This window comes from Podarcis melisellensis, assembly GCF_964234715.1.
Source record: "Podarcis melisellensis genome assembly, chromosome: 13".
Lineage (NCBI taxonomy): Eukaryota > Metazoa > Chordata > Lepidosauria > Squamata > Lacertidae > Podarcis > Podarcis melisellensis.
This window is the reverse complement of record NC_138545.1, coordinates 24,264,155-24,280,547: the sequence shown is the minus strand read 5'-3', so window position 1 is coordinate 24,280,547 and position 16,393 is coordinate 24,264,155. Positions and strand designations below refer to the sequence as shown.

The following is a 16,393-nucleotide window of genomic DNA, read 5'->3' as shown; positions in this document are numbered from 1 at the left end:
TGCTGCATATTTACTGATTCTGTAGGCAGAAAGCCTTTTCTGAGAAGGATGAGATCTGCATTCCTTCACACAACCATGAATGATACAAATGCAGGAGATCTGAATTTTTAAACTTGGTTTAAATAGTCACATGAAGCTTCAAATCTGATAGGAGCAGCAGTAGAATTGTTTAGGCAACACAGAAGGCTCTTGTTAGTTCATTCATGTATTTTCTTCCTCTGTACCACGTCTCTGATCTAAATCCCTCTGCTATTTGTCCAACAGTGGCAATGGGGAGATGCAGGGACCTTGCTGGAAAACAGCTTAGAGGAATGTGTAGAAAACAAGAAGCAAAACCCCATACATTCTCAACAATAGGGCTGAACAAGGAACAAGGTGCATGAAAAAAGATTGGTTTGCTATGTTACTATGAACTTGTTTTTGGAGTGCTTGAAATATATTCCCATTTTCTTTGTTTCTAAGCTGCTTTGTGCATAATTTAGTGGGGGGGGGAGCAGCATACAATTAAAGTGAATGAAGAAATGAAAATCTTATACATACTCATAAGGAATGTGCTCAGTATTGGCTCTGTCCTGCCTTGAAGATCTCTGAAGACACGGCACTAAAACAAAACAAAAAAGAGAGGCAAAGAAGCTGTCATAAATTAGGGCTGACATATGTCCAGATTTTCCTGAACATTACTGGGAATTCAAAGGCAAAATTGATGTCCGGGTGGAATTTCCAAAAGAAGACACTTTGTCCTGAATCTTAGGCAAGTCAATCAAAAAATTGCTGGGGGGGGGCCTTTTTGGAAAGTCAGGGTGCAGTTGAAGCCACTCCTCTAAATGCACAGTCCTCCAAATGGTGGCAAACTATTTTCCCTAATAGAATTCAGTTTTGTACTTTCTTTTTGCTAACATATGCATATTTGTGCACAGTTTATCCCATACTCATGCACATGTGCGCGCAGACACACACACACAAACGAACGCATGCACACACACATAGAAAGTAATGACATTTTTGGTTGGAGACTTGCATTGCTGAAACTTGAAAAATCAACTCTTTTCGTGGTAGATTATCATAGTTTCAGGTTACCATCACTCACCTTTCTTGACCAAAAGGTAGATTGAAAGTACCAACACCAGAATGGTACCACCCACACCGCCACATATAATTCCCCAATTTGGCCCTGCCAAAAAAAGAAGAGTAATCTGAATTAGATCAAAAAGGAAAAAGAAGTCTTCATTTGGTTTCCCACACAAAACCAAAATTTGCCCCACCTAAATCAGGCTAGACTTGCCATACATCAAGTCTGGACATGAAAGGAAATGGCACCCTGGAGGATTTTTTTAAATTTTAAGAGATGTCTGGAATTTCTGGTCCTTGTTGTTGTTGTCTGTCATCATCCCCCCTGAGCAGCAGAAGGAATGTCCCCCCGCTAACATGGGATACTCAAAGCATGCTTGTGCCCCCTGCCTCCTCATGTGCAGCAGCCCACACTGAGGAGTAGGGGGCACAGAGGACAGTGGAAAGAGGGAGAGAGCAGCCCTGAGCTCCTGCCAGCCTCAAGGGAGGAAAATAAAGAGGACTCAGTTATCGTGCCCCTGCCATTGTTCCCTCTCAAGAGCTGCTGTGTCACCTTCTCAAAGCTGCTGCAGCTGCTTCATCAAGGAGGAAAATTGCTCCCCTTTCCAGGAGGCAGAGCAGGAGACGAGGTGCCCAGCTAAAAGGGAACAGGGCACCTGTGTCTACTTGCTCAGGAGCAGGTCCAAAGGAACTTACCTCCTCAGTCCCATCCTCCCAAAGCAGGGGGGTGGACCTCAACAAGGAATCCCCCCTTCTTTCCCTGATAAAAGAAAAAGAATTGGCTCTTGGAAACGTGGGTTATTTATTTTTATTTATTTTGGGGGGGGGGAGGCTGGGGTGCCAGGAATATTGCTTTTTGAAATATGGCAAGACTAAATTTTGTAATGTGGATTTTGTAATGTGGTTTTGCCACAAAAGGGGCCCACAAAATGTCCACGGCAAATTGAAGAGGGAGACCTTATCATTTACATAATCTCCAGTCAAAATTGAACTATTGAAATACCTGCTATATAATATACATATTATCTGAGATTTAAAACTCTCATTGATGAAAGTTTATTTTACAGTGGGTGTGAATGATCTATCTTGTGGCTGGTTTCTTTTAATCATTCTTTGCCCAGGCAGGCACATTATGTGACCCATGAGAGCAGCAAAATAGTCAGACTGCACATCAATGATGGGATAAAATCAGGCGAATTTTTAATTGACAACAGCAGGCAGGGCAAGGGATGGCATGGCATTGGGTTCCAGGATCCGTTCACCATTTCACAATCCCCATGTTGATGGAGTGGATCCACTGGGTGTGCATCACTCCAAACCTGTACAACGGGATTCAGCCTGTGCTTATTGGGCACAGAATGGGGCATAAAATGATATGATGAAAAACTTGCACAGATAGCAAGAAAACCAGTAAGGTGTGATGCATTTCCCTGACTCTCTGTATAGCCAACTGGCTCTTTATGGCAATCATTTCTCTTTGACAAAAAAGGAGAGAAAAATCAGACATTGACATCAAGACTGCTATCAAACTTTCTACAGCGGCAAAAAGATTCTATAAATGTGGCATCAGGATATTAATGATCTATGATGGGAAATGAGAAAAAAGGTTTTCTTTTCATGATTGTGTTTGAGTATAGATTGCATTACGGTATTTTGTCTTTCTCTTAAGATTTAAAATGGCTTACTAAAACAAACAATAAGATAAGTAAACATTTTTACTCACTAATGCTGCTTACTTACCATTGGAAGGACAATTACCTGGGCAGGAAAAAACATGGACAATATCAGAAAAGCATGGCTCATCAACACATCAAGAAACACAAAGCTCTCATAAATGTGCTCTTATCAAGGCAGAGGTGCCAAACTGAATTGTGGATCAGAACACAATTCCTGATTGGATCACAAACTTCTCTGGATTTTGTAATGTGGTTTTGCCACAAAGGGGCCTACTTTATATGCATTTTAAAATAACGTGTATTTTATTTGGAAATGCGTTGAAAAGCATTGAGAAAATGCATATTTTGAAGAATGCATACATATTGTGTAAATTAATGTATATATTAAGGTGCATCATAACAATGGGTTAGATTTGAACTAACAATCAATGGTTATGACTAAGAGCCATTCATTTCAATGGGTCTACTCAAAGTACAACATAGCTGAATGGAAGAATACATGTAACCTTTCAAGCACTCTTTAGAAAAACATGATGTGCCAAAAGAAATGAAACAGGGTGGACTTAGGCTGATCTAAGCCCCACCCCTAGAGGCTAAACACATAAATCATGAATATTTTTAACAGGTTGCAAAAGCATCACTCTTTGATAAGCTGCCTAACAGCAATGCCTATTTTTAATACACCATTAAACAGTGTCACTGGAGAAGTGTTGTCATCTCCATGCTATTGGCCAGATCCTCCAACATTGGTTGCATAGGTGCAAAAGAGCACCTATTTTCATTTATATGAATTTACGAAGGTGCTCCAGGGAAGTCTGAACATGCTCTGTGGCTATGATTAACTGTTGTGGTAGGAGAATAGAAACCAAATGGATGGACAATGAAATTAACTATGCTGGAATATGGCATGACTGGCCAGCTGGAACTCTAAACAGGACTATCCCACCATGCAACATTCTCTTGCAGGTCCCTTCCTAGTCTGATCATTTCTACAACTTTACCTAACTGGAGAATCAAATTCTGAGCAACACTGAGGGCAGATGTCTTCACTTCATTCTTTGCATCCTTCTGCTGGTAACCACAGGAGTATTGGCCAGCATTCTTCGGCGATGCATACACTATGTATTGAACATATTGAGATGTTGCTTTCTTGAATGAAACAGGAGCCCCATCTTTACAGAAAAAAAATCTGGTCGGCACAACCTCTGATGGAGCCACACATAGTACTGCGATAATTTCCCCTTCAGGAAATAAAGTTGAATTCCAGAATAAACCAGGAACAGGAAGTTCACCTAGAGAACGAACGAACAAATGAATGAACGGAAGAAATAAAGAAAGAGCATAAATTTCAAATTCAAATTCAAAATCCTTTATTAGGCATAGGACATCACACATACATATCATAATTCAATATAATATAAAATAATAATACAACGCAACATCATCAGCTACCATTAACAACCACTAAGTCTCCTTATCATGGTCCATTCTTTCTTCATGGACAGCTCTTAGAAATTCGGCCGCTAGTAAAGTAATTTGATCGTCGCTGTCCGCCAGCATGTCCTGAACAGTTGGTTGGATAAAAGTCTGTTTATTTAATTTTAGGGCCTCATACAATTGTATTCTGGCATAACTGCCAAAATCACAGGAGAAGAATATATGTTCTAGAGTATCTAGTTCTTTTTTACTGCATTTGCAGAGACGAAGAGCATAAATTAATGCAGAGAGTAAATGAAAATGTTTTTGCAATGGAGGGTGAACATTTGAGTAATCATGTACAATTAGATTGCTTTAGCACCATTATTTTGTCTTACTGTATCGCTTTTTAGCACTTTTTCATGATTGTTTATTGTATACTGCTTTTAATTATTTCTTTTTGTGGAAAGTGGCATGCAAGTGTTCTACTCTGTTTTATTTATTTAAAGCATTTTAATGCCACCTCAATTTTTATTTAGGAATTTGAGGTTGTAAACTCTCAATTTAATTCTTGATGACGAAACGAAACAGCCCTAATCTTCTTTGATAATGAACATTTAGCATTCACCATTTGGTTTGAGCAGAGGATCACACACACTCACACACACCAATCTCTGCAATCCTGCACACACTAGTGTACACAGACCTGCGCAGTCTCAAACTCACCTGTAGAAGTGCAAAGCTCTGAATCTTTGTCATCACCCAAACACCAGTGATTTGCAAGCAGAGAACCTGCAATAACATCCATGCAATATGTTTATAATATGTTTCAACAAGTAAACACAAGGACAGAGCAATGATTTAATAATTCTCCTGGCCTGCTATTTTGGCTGCAGCCTTTTTGGACTGGCTTTAGTGTTTTCTAGCATCCCTGGTATTTTCCAATTATGCAAATAATACACATATAGATGAGAGTCAATGTAAAGCCATATAATTGCCAAGTTTCCTATATGGCAGAACACCTCTTATTCTGGTGCAGTTGGTTTTTTCTGTGTGCAAAAGGGTGCATGGTGTTTGAAAGAGATTAAACAAGCATGTGTGAATGCAGAGCTGAGGAGAAATCAATAAAATTGTCTTTTCCTATGTGTTGCAGGCTGTTTCTTCTACCAGTACTTCTTTAATTTGTACATTTACATTATGGTGTGTAACCAGTCACTCTTAGGCTAAAATCCTTGGTTCTCTTGGAGATAGAACTTAAAGGAGGAGGAGGAGAGGAGGAGGAAGTTAGATGTTTTCATGAAATGTCTTCCACAAGTTGAAGAGGAAGGCCTTACTTCAGTTTATTTTAAAAAATGTATGTTGAAAACAGCTTGGCTATCTGCAGTGCTGGGGGCAATCCTACCACATAATCTAAAGACATGGGCATCTTAGTTTTTAAAAAAAATAATATTTATTGAAATTTCCAGAAAAATCCAAAAGAAAAAAGAAAAAAGAAAAAAGAAAAGAAAGAAAAAAAACATTTGCATTTAGACCTTACTTTCATTAACATCTTTCCAGGACTTCCCCACCCCACCCCCTCTTGTATTCCATTTCCATAAAATTAGTTCCACAAGTTCTTACCCCAAATTTTAAGCTTATTATCATTATTATCATTAACCCAATGTTCAATTTAATTCATCTTATATGACCACTTTCCCTTTATATTCCACCGTCCTTCAACTTAAAAATATTTTCCCCCCTAAGATCGACCCCTGTTCCCTTCCACGAATTCCCCTCTTTAATACGCAGAACAGAATGAAATAACAAAATAAAGAACAAAATATAATTTTACACCCTTTGGATTCCGAATTTCCCTCCCCCCTTTCCCGGTTTCGATCCCCAATGTCCATCAATCTATCTGCTGTCAGCCTGGAGACCCCACATCCATGTCCAAATCTCACTCAGCTCCACTTTGCTGTCTTTTTAGTAGTCTTTGCCGTCTTTTTGGTAGTCTTTAGTTTCAAACACCCAGTCTTGGAAAAGCTCTATCATCCAGATCTCTATATTTAAGAGTAAAACTCAAATTTTGTTTCTTAGTCCTTTTAAATCTGAATGTCCCAAATGCTCCCACTTCCAGCTTTGTCCAATTCTTGTTGTTCTCTTTCCACAGGTTTCTTTTCCTGTTCCGCTGCAAAAACATTCTAATTCCAAAAACTTCTAGTTCCTCTACAGAGGCTTTATTTATTCAGGAACAAAAACTTACGTCAAGTCCCTTCCGTTCTTCAATAGATATATCTATTGTCTCCTTTAGTGTAGAGACCTCTGTAGACAAAATAATGTTTCATTTATGCAGCTTTCCCAGGAGATAAAAAGTCCTATTCAATTCCATGAGTATTTTTCCACTTACAGTGATTCTTGCAGTGTCCCAAAACCCCCTCTAGAGGGATTGTGGTAACTTAGTTTCCTTCCAAATCACACCCAAAAGTCAAACTAACTTGTTATCCCTTGTTTTCAACAATTTATATCCAAATTGTAACGAATCTAACCGGCAAAGTCATTGTAACAAAGTTCTCTTTTTATTCTCCAACTTTGACAGCTACTTTGACAGCTGTCAAAATCTTTATATCTCCTCACCAGGCTCTCTCACGGATCGCTCCCGGTTCCCGGGGGGGTTGCACTTTAGCTCACACAATCCACTTTTCTCCTCCAGCACAATCTTGTAATTTTCCATCGTGAAATTAATAACTTTTCTCTATAAAAAACAGACCCTTCTCTCGATCTTAGTTGTCAGATCCTTGCTTTAAATCCTCTACAACAGGGGGGAGACGGACTTCCTTTTTGCACCTCCCCCGCTCGTTCCGAATTTAATTTTTTTTTTCCTTTTAGATCCGATTTCCCAATTACTCACGGGTTGTTGTTTTTAGTCCAAATTTTCAATGGAAGAAGTCAGCGCTCTCCGTCAAATGGCATGCGGCTTCGCTCGGCAGGGGAAGCGGAGGACTCATAGCACCACACCACCCCCCATCCCCTGCTCCGTAGCCTTTAAAAAGGCTCCTTCGCGGGTCGGGGGCACAAACGGTGCCCGCCGAGTCACCAGGTCCATGGGCTTCTGCGCCCATGGTTTTTGAGGGTCCCCGCGTCGCCGGCGCGGCGGGACCCAGCCCCTGCCGAGCAGGCTCCCTCCGGAGCTCGGAGGGAGTCCGCCATTCGGCGATGGCGCCAACCCGGAAGCCCAAGACATGGGCATCTTAGGATGCACCAGATTTCTCCCTCAGCTGGGCTCACCATGCACCTCAGACAAAGATATGCTCATCACAGCTCAGCTAGTTAAACTGAGGGCACTATAAGTCCTCCAGAAGGCTGTTGCAGGGATGTGGCAAGGAGCAGGTGACTTAGACTGGAACCTAAGCTCATTCAAATCAGTCTTGAGTCCTGGAAACCTCACACATAACAGTATTTTTAAGGCTTGTTTTTCCGCTGCCTCACTTAGGCTGAGCAGCAAAGTTGTATGATCACCCACTCCCTGCCCTGCCATCCACCACTGCCAGTCTTACTGATCCCCCTCTCACACAGGCACATGCTCCCTCACACACGCCAGAATTTCCTGGATGTATGGCAACCCTAACTATGAGTACACACAGTTGTCTCTATTAGAGTTGCAACTCCCCATGTTTATTTTTAGAGTTAAGCCAAAAATTCCTACAAGGCATTTTTCTGAGAACATTTCAAAAATACGTTTTCTATGAGTTTTCCTTTTCTCACTGTTATAGTAAAAGGCCACCTTGAAGCATTTGCTTCTAGTATTTTCAACACTTTTCTATGCTGTTTCTGTTCCCTCCCGCCAGATAGCCTTAGAAAGACATTGGTTTCAGGCAATGCGGAAGGATGCAGAATGGGAGCCTGCCTGCCAACTCATTTCCCTATACCGTTAATACACAGAATAAGAGAAAAGGAGATGGAAAATGAAAAGCTGTGCTACTTCTGGCATGTTGGGGAATTTATACTCCACTTCAAGTAATTACATGGAATTATCTCACTAGTTTCTCTGTTCACTAGTAGTATGGAGAACTATAAGAGGCCATTTGTACATAACTCTCATTGCTTAGGAGCCATTTCTAGAATCCTGCTATTTGTCCACAAAGTGATTTCCAGAAAATATCAAAGTTCCAATCACTGAACTATTTACCCTTTTCTTTCCTTTTAGGGCAGCATTCATATACATTCACACACAGAGAGAGACACACACACACACACTATCTTTTTTAAAAAATACGTTTTATTGGCGTTTATAAAGAGAAATACAAAGATTATTGTCAAATATCTATTTTTAAAATCCAAACTAAAACATTAATTCAGAGGGGGGAAAGAATGGAAGAACAAGGAAGAGAAAAAAGAAAAAGAAATAATAAAGGAATTAAAAGAGAAAAAGGGAGAAAAGTTAAGAAGGTAAAGAACTTCTGATTCGTCATCTTACTGCTACATATAAACAACACTCACTTCATCCTCTCCAGTGTAACACCCAATAATGCCACCCTCCATAAACTATTTTCTTCAATCGTCAAATCCAAATGTAATTATTTCATTTTCTTTTCCATGCAAAAAGTCTGTGAGAGGTTTCCAATCTTTAGTAAATGTTAACAATGACATTGCTCTGATAAAATATCTCAATTTTGCCATCTTAGCTGAGCCCATTAATTTTAACAATGACTCCACCATTCTAGGTAATGATGAGTGTTTCCATCTTTCTCTCTCATACACACACCCCTAGGAAAGCTCTGAAGGGAATTGTGGAGTTTACTTTCCCCAGATCTTTCAAGAAGATGACCATATCCATGAATTCCCTTTCCGGTTTCCCAAACTTACAGAGAACCCAGAAGAGATTCATCAGGGCAGAGCAGGAGTTGGCTTCCCAATCTGATGTTTGTCCCCACCTCTGACTCTCAGCTCCTTCTACTTCTCTCACAGACGAGACAAAAATTGTCACAACTTTTGCAGCATGCATGCTTCTATTCCCTCCCCCAGGGCACACCCCCACATGTGGCTGCAGTTACCACTCAAGGATGTATAATGTTACACCTTTCCTTCTGGTGAACTGTTCAACGTATCTATGACCCTCAGGCACATTCATTTAAAGATAATATTTGATGGTCAGAAAGGCAACTTTTCATCTGTTACCCTGGTACCCAGCAACAGAAACCTCTCTGAAAATGAGTACATTAGTTCACGTGATAGAGAGAAGATTCAGACATGAACTGCTGTGAAAAATTCATTCTAGGGAAATAAATAGGAAATCTCCCCCCGCCCTCCCACCGCCGCCAGTATTCCGTCAAGATTAAAGTGGATGGGACTGCATACCAGCAGCCCATGCCCAAGATGGAGCTAAAGCATATACCCACCCATGCACACAAACCACCCCCTAGGTAACATGATCTATAAAGAGGGGAGGGTGCCTGGGCTGCATTGTGAGACCTCATGGGCCACGTTTATGCCACAGGGCCTTGATCTCTAGTCTAGCAGTTTCTGATGTTAAAATGGAAACAGCAACAGTTTTGTAAGGCAACTGCCCTTGGTCCTTCCTGCTGTCTGGCTACAAGTTTCATCTTATTACAAGGATTTAGCCGTTCTAGTCGTATCGCCATTGAAAGGGGTTCCAGTTTCCTTGGAGATGTGGAAGTGGTAATTTCTGTGAGTCTATAGACTTGTTTGTGTCTTGGGAGGAATGAGGTGTGTAATAATAATGCCTTTGTGGATGAGAACTATTTAGGAGCCAGGGGGGGAAGTTGCCAGAGGCTGGATTGGTTTTATACTGGTATTGGGAGCCTCCGGACCATAGGCACACCAAGGCCCATCATGCCTGCTCCTTTGGCTGACCAAATTATGGAAGTCCAGTCCACCCATCCGAAACCCGACATCCCCAGCTTGTTTCTGATTTTGACCTTTTAATATGGTTTTTATTATATATTTTTATGTATCATTGTTGTAAACCACTCTGATATTTTTGTATGAATATCAGCATATAAATATTTTTCTAAATAAATAAAGCCAGGTCTTCAATGGAACAATTGGGAGCTTCACATGGGCCCCCAGTTGTCCCTTTGCTGGAGCAAAGCATGCCTTGCTCAAGGAGAGGGGAGAAGTTCATGCTTCCCAGTGTAGCTCTCTGAAGCCATGTTGTCCTGTTCCTTTGAGTCCTTTGTTTTGGAGGTTGAAAGGTATGTCATGAAGTAGCTTACAAAACACAGGGCTGCCAACCCCCCTTGCTTTGTGGTTCCCATGTTTCGATAACGTCTGAAGGGAGTTTAACAGAATTATGTCATGTGATGGACCGGTGGGTTGCCCGGTCCATTTATCAAAGTTGGCTAGGGGTTGGACCCCAAAATGTTCTCCACCATGGTCTACCAGCTGAGGGTCCCCATATAATTGCTTTTCTATTTCTCTCATTTACATAGAATGTGGTCTTTGTAAACATAGCACACACCGGGTGGATAACATATTATAGAAATACGGCACAATACAAAGCAACACAATAGCTAAACAATTTATTTGACAGAAATACAAATAATATTTTAAAACATAGGCATGTTAAAATAAGCAGAAAATAATATAAATCCCAGTAGATAAAAGGCTATCCATTGAAGATGTTCATTAATACTATGCAGACACCTTTGCTGTATTGCTTTCAGTACCTGCTGTAAAAACTTCTGGCAAGGTAATCAGACATCATGAACCCAAGCCATTTATTGGAACCTTAAAGGTCAAAACCAGTACTTGAACTGGGCTTAGTAAAATACTGGAAACATTATTGTAAGTGAATAAATGCATGAGAGAAGGAGGACAGACAAAGAAGAGTCTGGAGGCATTTTTCTTTCTTCCAATGGGATTTCCTAGTTTCTAGGTCCGAACAAGGAGCAATTACACTTCTCCATGAAATAGGTGATGATTGGAGCTGAGACCAGGAGAAGAAGCACCAATGAGGAGCAGAGAATCCAAACATAGGGAGATATTGTCTGACCTGCATTCAATAGAAAAAGATCAGAAAGGTTTGGGTGTCTATTCAGATATGACCAGAGGCAGGGAGATAAATCAACAAATAGACATTAACAAGTTCCCTATGGTTTGATGTTTGTTGGAAGAATGTACAAGTGTATCATAGAACTTTTCCTACTCTGATTATATACTCCTATTGATTCTCTCAAATACTATCAATCAATCAATCAATCAATCAATCACTTTTTATTGTACACAGCCAAAGGCCTTTACAATGGACAACAGAAAATAAAAGGAAATGTTCATCTAAAATCATACACGTAACCTGTAGCAGTTTGCAACATATAATAAAATAATAAAAGAAAAACAATCTGCTCAGTTTTCAACTATAGCTATTTCCTGTATACTCCATTCTATCCACCCTATGAAGGTGTTTTAGAGAAGGGGAGAACAAGAGGAAAAAGTTGACAAGTTTGGTGTTTGCTCAAAATGTCCACAGCAAGGTGAAGAGGGAGACCTTATCATTTACATAGTCTCCAGGCAGAAATGAACTATTGAAATACCTGCAGTATAACATATATATTATCTGAGGCTTAAAACTCTTGTTATTGATTAAAGTTAATCTTATAGTGGGTGTGAATGATCTATCTTGTGGCTGGTTTCTTTTAATCATTCTTTGCCCCATGTTGATGGAATGGATCCACTGGGTGTGCATCACTCCAAACTTATTGGGCACCAAATGGGGCATAAAATGATATGGTGAAAAGCTTGCACAAATAGCAGGAAAACCAGTAAGGTGTAATGCATTTTCCTGACTCTCTGTATAGCCAACTGGCTCTTGATTGAGGGCAGTCATTTGTCTTTGTCAAAAAAGGAGAGAAACTTTAATTTATTTTTTGTTTGTTTTGGGGGGGAGACTGGGGTGTCTGGAATTTTTGAAATATGGTAAGACTAAATCAGGCAGTACTGCTCCCTCATATCTTTTGAATAAATAAACCACTTTTCTCTGTATACCGAACTGGCTCAATTGATGGCAATAATTGGTCAAAAAAAAAAAAAGAACAAAGATTGACATCAAGAGTGCTATCAAACTTTTTACGGTAGTAAAAAGATTCTATTAATGTGGTCTCAGGGTATTAATGGTCTCTGTTGAGAAATGATAAAAAAGTTTTCTTTTTGTGATTGTGTTTGAGTATAAATTGAATTATTTTGTTTCTATGCTAAGATTTAAAATGACATACTAAAACAAACAATAAGATAAATATTTTTGCTCACTAAGGCTGCTTACTTAGCATTGGAAGGACAATTATCTGGTCAGGAAAAAACATGGACAGTATCAGAAAAGCATGGCTCATCAACCCATCAAGAACAACAAAGGGTAAGAAATGGTTGATCTCTCCCCTGTTGATCAGAAAACTCCTTGTTGATTCACAAACTTCTCTGGATTTTGTAATGTTGTTTTGTCACAAGTGCCCACAGAAATATTTATTTTAACATATCGTGTATTTTATTAGGAAATGCATTGAAAAGAATTGTAAAAATACATATTTTGAGGAATGCATACAAATGGTGTCATTTAATGTATATATAAAGGTGCATCATAACAGTGGATTTGTTTCAAACTAAATCAAAGGTAGGCCCACTGAAATCAATGGTTGTGTCAGGGAACTGCTATCAGCTCAGAGGTGAGAGGTGGAATGGCAGTTGTGTTACAGGGAGCCTCCAAAGATCTCGCGAAGCAGTTCTTCCTCTGGTGAGGAGGGAAGCCCCTTCTCCAGTGGGGAAGGAACGCAGGGATCAGAAGGTGCTAGGGAGAGCCCCAACACCGAGCCTGAGCAAAGCGGAGGGGAGGCAAGTCCCCCTTTGCCAACTCTGCACAGTAGGTTTGTGTGCAGAGAGGGGGAGAGAAGGATGGGGGTCACACGACTGTTATGCTGGGGAGGGTATAAGGACTGCCCACTCCCAGATTTTGCTAGCGACTGAGCAGACATGGACTTGCGACTCTCTGCACTGTAAATAGTTTTGTACAGTTAATAAAGCCTGGAAAAGACAGGTTGGAGTCTTGCCTGTTTGCTCTCGAGCAACCACATCAGCATATAACAGGTTGCGACTAACTAGGATCTATTAATTCCATTGGGCCTACTCAAAGTATAACTTAGTTGGATAGAACAACACCTGTAACTTTTCATACATTCTTTAGCAACATATGCAGTACCAGCAGAAATTAAATGGGGTGGACTTGAGCTGATCTAAGTCCCATCCCTAAAGGCCAGACACATAAACTGGACACATGAATATTTTTCACAGGTTGTATGTAAACCAATGAAAAACACTGTAAGTTTGAATCTCAAAAGGAGACCAGGGAGGACTGAACATGCACTTTGGCTAGGAAATACTGATTAATTGTTGTGGGGGAATATAAACCAGATGGATGGAGAATGAAATGAACTATGCTGGAATATGTTACGGCTGGCTAGCTGGAACTCTGAACAGAACTATCCCACCATGCAACATTCTCTTGCAGGGCTCTTTCTAGATCAGTGTTTCCCAACCGGTGTTCCGCGGCACACGAGTGTGCCGTGAGACGTTGCCTCGTGTGCCGCGAGATGCCTGGAGGGAGGCGGGCGAGTCGGGCGGCGAGAGGCGGGGCGGCGGCGGCGAGGAGAGGCCGCGCCTCCTGCTGCTGCCTGGCGCTCCTCCTCGCAGCCGGCAGCGCTGCCTGGGCGCCTCCGCGCGACTCTGCCTCGCTGGGTTTGGTCTCCCAGCAGAGACGGGTCACACGCGCCCCTCCCTCCCTCCCTCAGCCTGCGCGGAGGGAGAGCCAGAGAGAGGCATCGCTCCTGCGCGGCGGGAGAGGGAGCAGCCGGAGCGATGCCCCAAACGAACGCATGGGACCGGAGGGGAAATCCTCTCCGAGGCGGATTGAGCGCAGCTGAGAGAAGCCTTTCGAGGAGCTGCCGTGTCGCCTGGAAACCCCCTTCCCAGCTCTGCCTCAGCCGCCGCCGCCTCAGTTGCCGCCGTCCCTCAGTCCCTCGCTCTGCTGCCTCCTCCCACCCCCAAAGCTTGGAGGTTCCCCAGCAAGGGGGAGGGAAAAAACTTTCACTTTTGTGCGTCCCTCCCGGCGTGACGCTGCGCGCTGACGTCACGGGGCGGGGCTTTAATGGTGGTGTGCCGCGAGATTTTTTTTCAGTAAACAGGTGTGCCGTTGCCCAAAAACGTTTGGGAAACACTGTTCTAGATGGAGCATTTCTACAACCTTACCTGACTGGAGAATCAGATTCTGAGCAACACTGAGGGCAGATGTCTTCTCTTGGTTCTTTGCATCCTTCTGCTGGTAACCACAGGAATAGTAGCCAGCATTATTCGACGATGCATAGACTAGGTATTGAGCATTTTGAGATGTTGCTTTCTTGAATGAAACAGGAGCCCCATCTTTACAGAAAAAAAATCTGGTCGGCACAACCTCTGATGGAGCCACACATAGTACTGTGATAAATTCCCCTTCATGAACCAAAGTTGCATTCAAGAATAAATCAGGAGCAGGAAGTTCACCTAGAGAACGAACGGAAGAAATAAAGAAAGAGCATAAATGAATACAGAGAGTATGTGAAAATGTTTTTGCAATAGAGAGTGAACATTTGAGTAATCATGTGGAATTAGATTGCTTTATAACCTTTATTTTTGTCTTACTGTATTTCTTTTTAAGCACTGTTTTCCCCCCATGATTGTTTGTTGTATTCTGCCTGTATTTATTTCTTTTTGGGGAAAGTGCATGCAATGTTCTATTCTGTTTTATTTTAATGCCACCTCCGTTTTTATTTAGACATTTGGGGTGAAGATTTCTTTCTTTCATGAAGAAAGAGAAAGAAAGAAAAAAGAAAAAAGAAAAAAGAAAAAAGAAAGAAAGAGGAAGGAAGGAAGGAAGGAAGGAAGGAAGGAAGGAAGGAAGGAAGGAAGGAAGGAAGGAAGGAAGGAAGGAAGGAAGGCATAAGTGAATGCAGAGAGCAAGTGAAAACTTAATTGCAATGGAGGACAAATATCTGAGCAGTCCTGTGAAAGTACGTAGATTGCTTTATCGGCATTACAGTGGTACCTCGAGTTACAAACGCTTCAGGTTACAAACTCCGCTAACCTGGAAAAGTTACCTCAAGTTGAGAACTTTGCCCCAGGATGAGAACAGAAGTCATGTGCCAGCGGCACAGTGGCATCAAGAGGCTCCATTAGCGAAAGCATGACTCTAGTTAAGAACAGTTTCAGATTAAGAACAGACCTCTGGAATGAATTAAGTTCGTAACTAGAGGTACCACTGTATTTTCTTTCTCACTGCTTTGCCTTCCTAGCACTTCTCTTTGTGCTCTTTTATATTGCATCTTAACATGTTTATTAGTTGTACACAGTGGCGTAGCGTGGGTTGTCAGCATCTGGGGCAAGGCAAGTAATTTGTGCCCCCTAACCCGTGGATTTGCGCCCCCTAACCCGTGGATTTGCGCCCCGTAACCCGTGGATTTGCGCACCCTAACCCTAACCCCCAGATCTTGCGCCCGGTGCGGCCGCCCCCCCTGTACCCCCCACGCTACGCCACTGGTTGTACACACATGCACAATCCTGCAGTTCTTTACATACTTATCAGTTTGCACAGGCTTCACAGGCTCAAACTCACCTGTCGAAGTGCAAAGCTCTGAATCTTGGTCATCACCCACACACGAGCGATTTGCAAGCAGAGCACCTGTAATGACATTCATGCAATATGTTAACACTATGTTTTAACATGAAATAACAAGGGCAGAGCAATGATTTAAGAATTCTCCTAACCTACAGTTTTTACTTCAGCTTTTTTTTGGAGTGGCTTAAGTGTTTTCTAAAAATCCCTGGAAATTTCTAATAACCATATTTGTGAATTCCCTTCCCAGTTTCCCAAACTTACAGAGAATCCAGAAGAGATTCATCAGGGCAGAGCAGGAGTTGGCTTGTCAATCTGACGTGCCACACCTGACTCTCAAATTCTTCTACTTCTCTCACAGACGAGATGGAAATGATCAGGACATTTGCAGCATGCATGTTTCTGTCCCCTCCCCCAGGGCACACCCTCAGATGTGGCTGCAGCTACAAGTCAATGCTGTATAATATTTACACCATTCCTTCTGGTGAACTATTCAATGTACAGTGGTACCTCGGGTTACAGACGCTTCAGGTTACAGACTCCGCTAACCCAGAAATAGTACCTCGGGTTAAGAACTTTGCTTCAGGGTGAGAACAGAAATCGTGCA

The 16,393-nt window shown here is 41.7% G+C and overlaps 1 protein-coding gene and 1 long non-coding RNA gene across 2 annotated transcripts; both read right to left on the bottom strand.

Moving 5' to 3' along the window:
* Positions 1-530: 530 nt before the first annotated feature.
* Positions 531-16,133, bottom strand: LOC309356058 (uncharacterized protein; the record flags this gene model as incomplete). The annotated part of the gene is made up of 6 exons (XM_081887238.1): positions 16,051-16,133; positions 15,787-15,852; positions 14,388-14,678; positions 2,809-2,826; positions 1,088-1,171; positions 531-601 (listed from the first exon to the last, which is right to left on the bottom strand). The coding sequence occupies exons 1-6, from the start codon at positions 16,070-16,072 to the stop codon at positions 531-533; spliced, it is 552 nt and encodes a 183-aa protein (XP_081743364.1). The 5' UTR covers positions 16,073-16,133.
* Positions 3,644-9,094, bottom strand: LOC309355977. Its single transcript, XR_014162676.1, has 3 exons — positions 9,003-9,094; positions 4,887-4,952; positions 3,644-4,036 (listed from the first exon to the last, which is right to left on the bottom strand). It is a non-coding gene; the product is annotated as an uncharacterized lncRNA (long non-coding RNA).
* Positions 16,134-16,393: the final 260 nt, after the last annotated feature.